The sequence below is a fragment of the Oratosquilla oratoria genome, chromosome 2 (genome assembly GCF_046742065.1).
Source record: "Oratosquilla oratoria isolate Oo_2021 chromosome 2, ASM4674206v1, whole genome shotgun sequence".
Taxonomy (NCBI): Eukaryota; Metazoa; Arthropoda; class Malacostraca; order Stomatopoda; family Squillidae; genus Oratosquilla; species Oratosquilla oratoria.
The window spans coordinates 20,171,914-20,174,514 of NC_134778.1; the positions used below are offsets into that span (position 1 = coordinate 20,171,914).

The following is a 2,601-nucleotide window of genomic DNA, read 5'->3' on the forward strand; positions in this document are numbered from 1 at the left end:
CTAACAAGAATGATCACACGTACACACTTGACACAAGAAAGAAAGAAGGACAATTTAGGCAGCCTACATCAGTTTGATTGTAGGACAACTCGTCCACGGACATCTCGTCTATGGACAACTCGTCCACAAAACTGCAAAGTAGGACAACTTGTCCACAGACACCACCATGGGTGGTCAACTCGTCCACGGACAAGATTTCAAAAAACTTTTAGAAAATTATTTTATTACCTTTTTTTAATGATATTTCATGTTATTTCATTAAAATTTGCTTTAGATGGTATATTTTGGTAAGTAATAGATGTGTTTATAAATGTTATGGACATGCTTATTTTAACACCCTAGAATAGCTCCAACTATGATCAAAAAGAAATAATCACAACTCTATCATATTTACACCTAATATTTACCCCAACTATGCTCAAAAAGAGCTTGTCACACCTCTATCACACCTCAACTGGCTCAGTCACACCTCAGTTCTGTATATAAAGCTAGCTTGTCATGTCATGTCATGTCAGTTTTACTCAAGTAGTTACTCAATCATGTCAGCTGAGCTTCAGGTTGTAACAACGCATAGAGGTGCTCAAAAGATTCTTCTGGATGGATTCATGTACACTAAGAAACATGTTTCCAAGTCAGCTGATGAAGTTGTCTGGCGCTGTATCCAACGTGATGTCAAATGCAGTGCCCGCTTGAAGACCACCAAGAGCCTTAGTGACCATAGGCTTGTTGGTGAGCACAGCCACATTGCAGACCGTGTGAGATGTGATGTGGAGCAAGCTCGCCAATATATGAAGAGGAAGGCTGCTACCACCAACGACCGCCCCAACAACATCCTCAGCTTCACCGTTAGAGAGCTTGATGATCAGGTCAAGGCACGCATGCCAAGGCCGGACACAAGCAAGCGTGTCCTTCGGCGTGTCCGTGCTGCTCACCGTCCAAAGGATCCGCAGTCCCTTCAAGAGTTGGACATCACAGGCCCCTGGGCTTCCAACCTCCTCTACGACAACGGTCCTGCAGCTGATGAGCGCATCATCGTCTTCGCCTCCCCTGGTCATCTAGAGCAGCTCGCAGCCTGTGACGACTGGTGTATGGACGGCACGTTCTCAGTCGCTCCCAGACTGTTCACCCAACTGTACGTCGTCCAAGGTCGCATCGGTGAAGGCTACTTTCCTCTGGCCTTTGCCTTGCTCCAGCGCAAGACGCAGACCACCTATGAGGAGCTCTTCCGTGTTCTCGAACAGCATGGCTGCGACCCCAGCACCGTCATCGTGGACTTCGAGAGGCCAGTGGAGCTGGGCCTTCGTGCAGTGTTTGGAGAGGAGATCCAGGTCCGGTTCTGTTTCTACCACCTCAGCCAGTCTATTTGGAGGCAGATCCAGGGGCTGGGTCTCAAGAACCTGTACGAGTCAGACGACGAGTTCCGGCTCTTCTGCGGCCAGCTGGATGCCCTGGCCTTTCTTCCTACTGAGGACGTCCATGAAGGCATGAAACATCTGCGGTCCACCATGCCCAACGAAGCAGCAGCCTTAGTGGAGTATTTCGACTCCACTTACGTCTCCGGCCAGCTCCGCCACCAGCGCCGAGTCACCCCCACCCCAGGCAGAGTCATCCAACCAGTTCGGCTTCGGCGCACTCCACCGATGTTCCTACCTGAGCGGTGGAACCAACATCACGCCACCCTCAACAATGAGCCACGCACAAACAACATATGTGAGGGGTGGAACAATAAGTTCTCCAGTTTGGTTGGCCATTCCAACCCCACCATCTGGAAACTTATCGAGTGCCTTCAAGCAGAAGCATCCAACGTCGACTCGGTTCTCCTCCAGGATGAGCGTGGCATCCGCCCTGTGAAGCGAAGGAAGAAGTGCTACGCTGAGCTGCAGACACGTCTGTGCAACTTGGTGGGTGACCTGAAGGCTGGCAAGAAAACACTTCCAGAGTTCCTGCGTGGTGTCAGCTACAACCTCCGTGGTGGCAAGCCCAACATCTAGACCTTACACTTGTATATTTATTCTGTATTACACACCTGTATTCTGTATATATAAATATGTAAATAAAGTTTTATTGTTCTGCAAATTATGTTTATTATTCTTAAAAAAAAGTCATTGGACGAGATGTCCATATTCCTGTGGACGAGTTGTCCTACTTTGCAGTTTTGTGGACGAGTTGTCTGTGGACGAGTTGTCCGTCCACGCATCAGTTTGCATCCATATAACAACCACCGTGATGGATTCGTCAAGTTAGCGAGGATAGCAATCCACTTGGTTCTTCGTGAGGTCGGTCGGAGGTGTGGGAGGAGCGACGGTGATTGGGGAGGAACGTGATAAGCTGGGAGTATTTAAGCTGTTATTTTATTTCTTTGTGTACGCTCTGAAGAAGTCCTTCTCGGACGAAATGTCAGCAATAAAACTCCAACGGTTTTTGGCGTTTACCTCACCACCCTTCCACTCACTTGACCAAATGATCAAGTGGTGAATGGGTGCTATTGAAAAGTTAAACGACTTAAAAAGCCTTCACTCCATTGGCTTCATTTCGCGGCATTGCTTTTTGTTTCATTGTTTGGCTGGAGAGAAAACAAGAAAGTAAATACCAAGAGCGCAA

At 48.1% G+C, this 2,601-nt stretch overlaps 1 protein-coding gene across 1 annotated transcript; it reads left to right on the forward strand.

Moving 5' to 3' along the window:
• Positions 1 to 539: 539 nt before the first annotated feature.
• On the forward strand, positions 540 to 2,188 carry LOC143033764 (uncharacterized). The gene has a single exon (XM_076199251.1). It carries the CDS (start codon positions 540 to 542, stop codon positions 1,989 to 1,991), a length of 1,452 nt encoding a protein of 483 aa, XP_076055366.1. The 3' UTR covers positions 1,992 to 2,188.
• Positions 2,189 to 2,601: the final 413 nt, after the last annotated feature.

What these genes read in the sequence shown, in the direction of transcription:
- LOC143033764 (XM_076199251.1), top strand. Translation starts at nt 540, where the DNA reads ATGTCAGCTGAGCTTCAGGTTGTAACAACGCATAGAGGTGCTCAAAAG.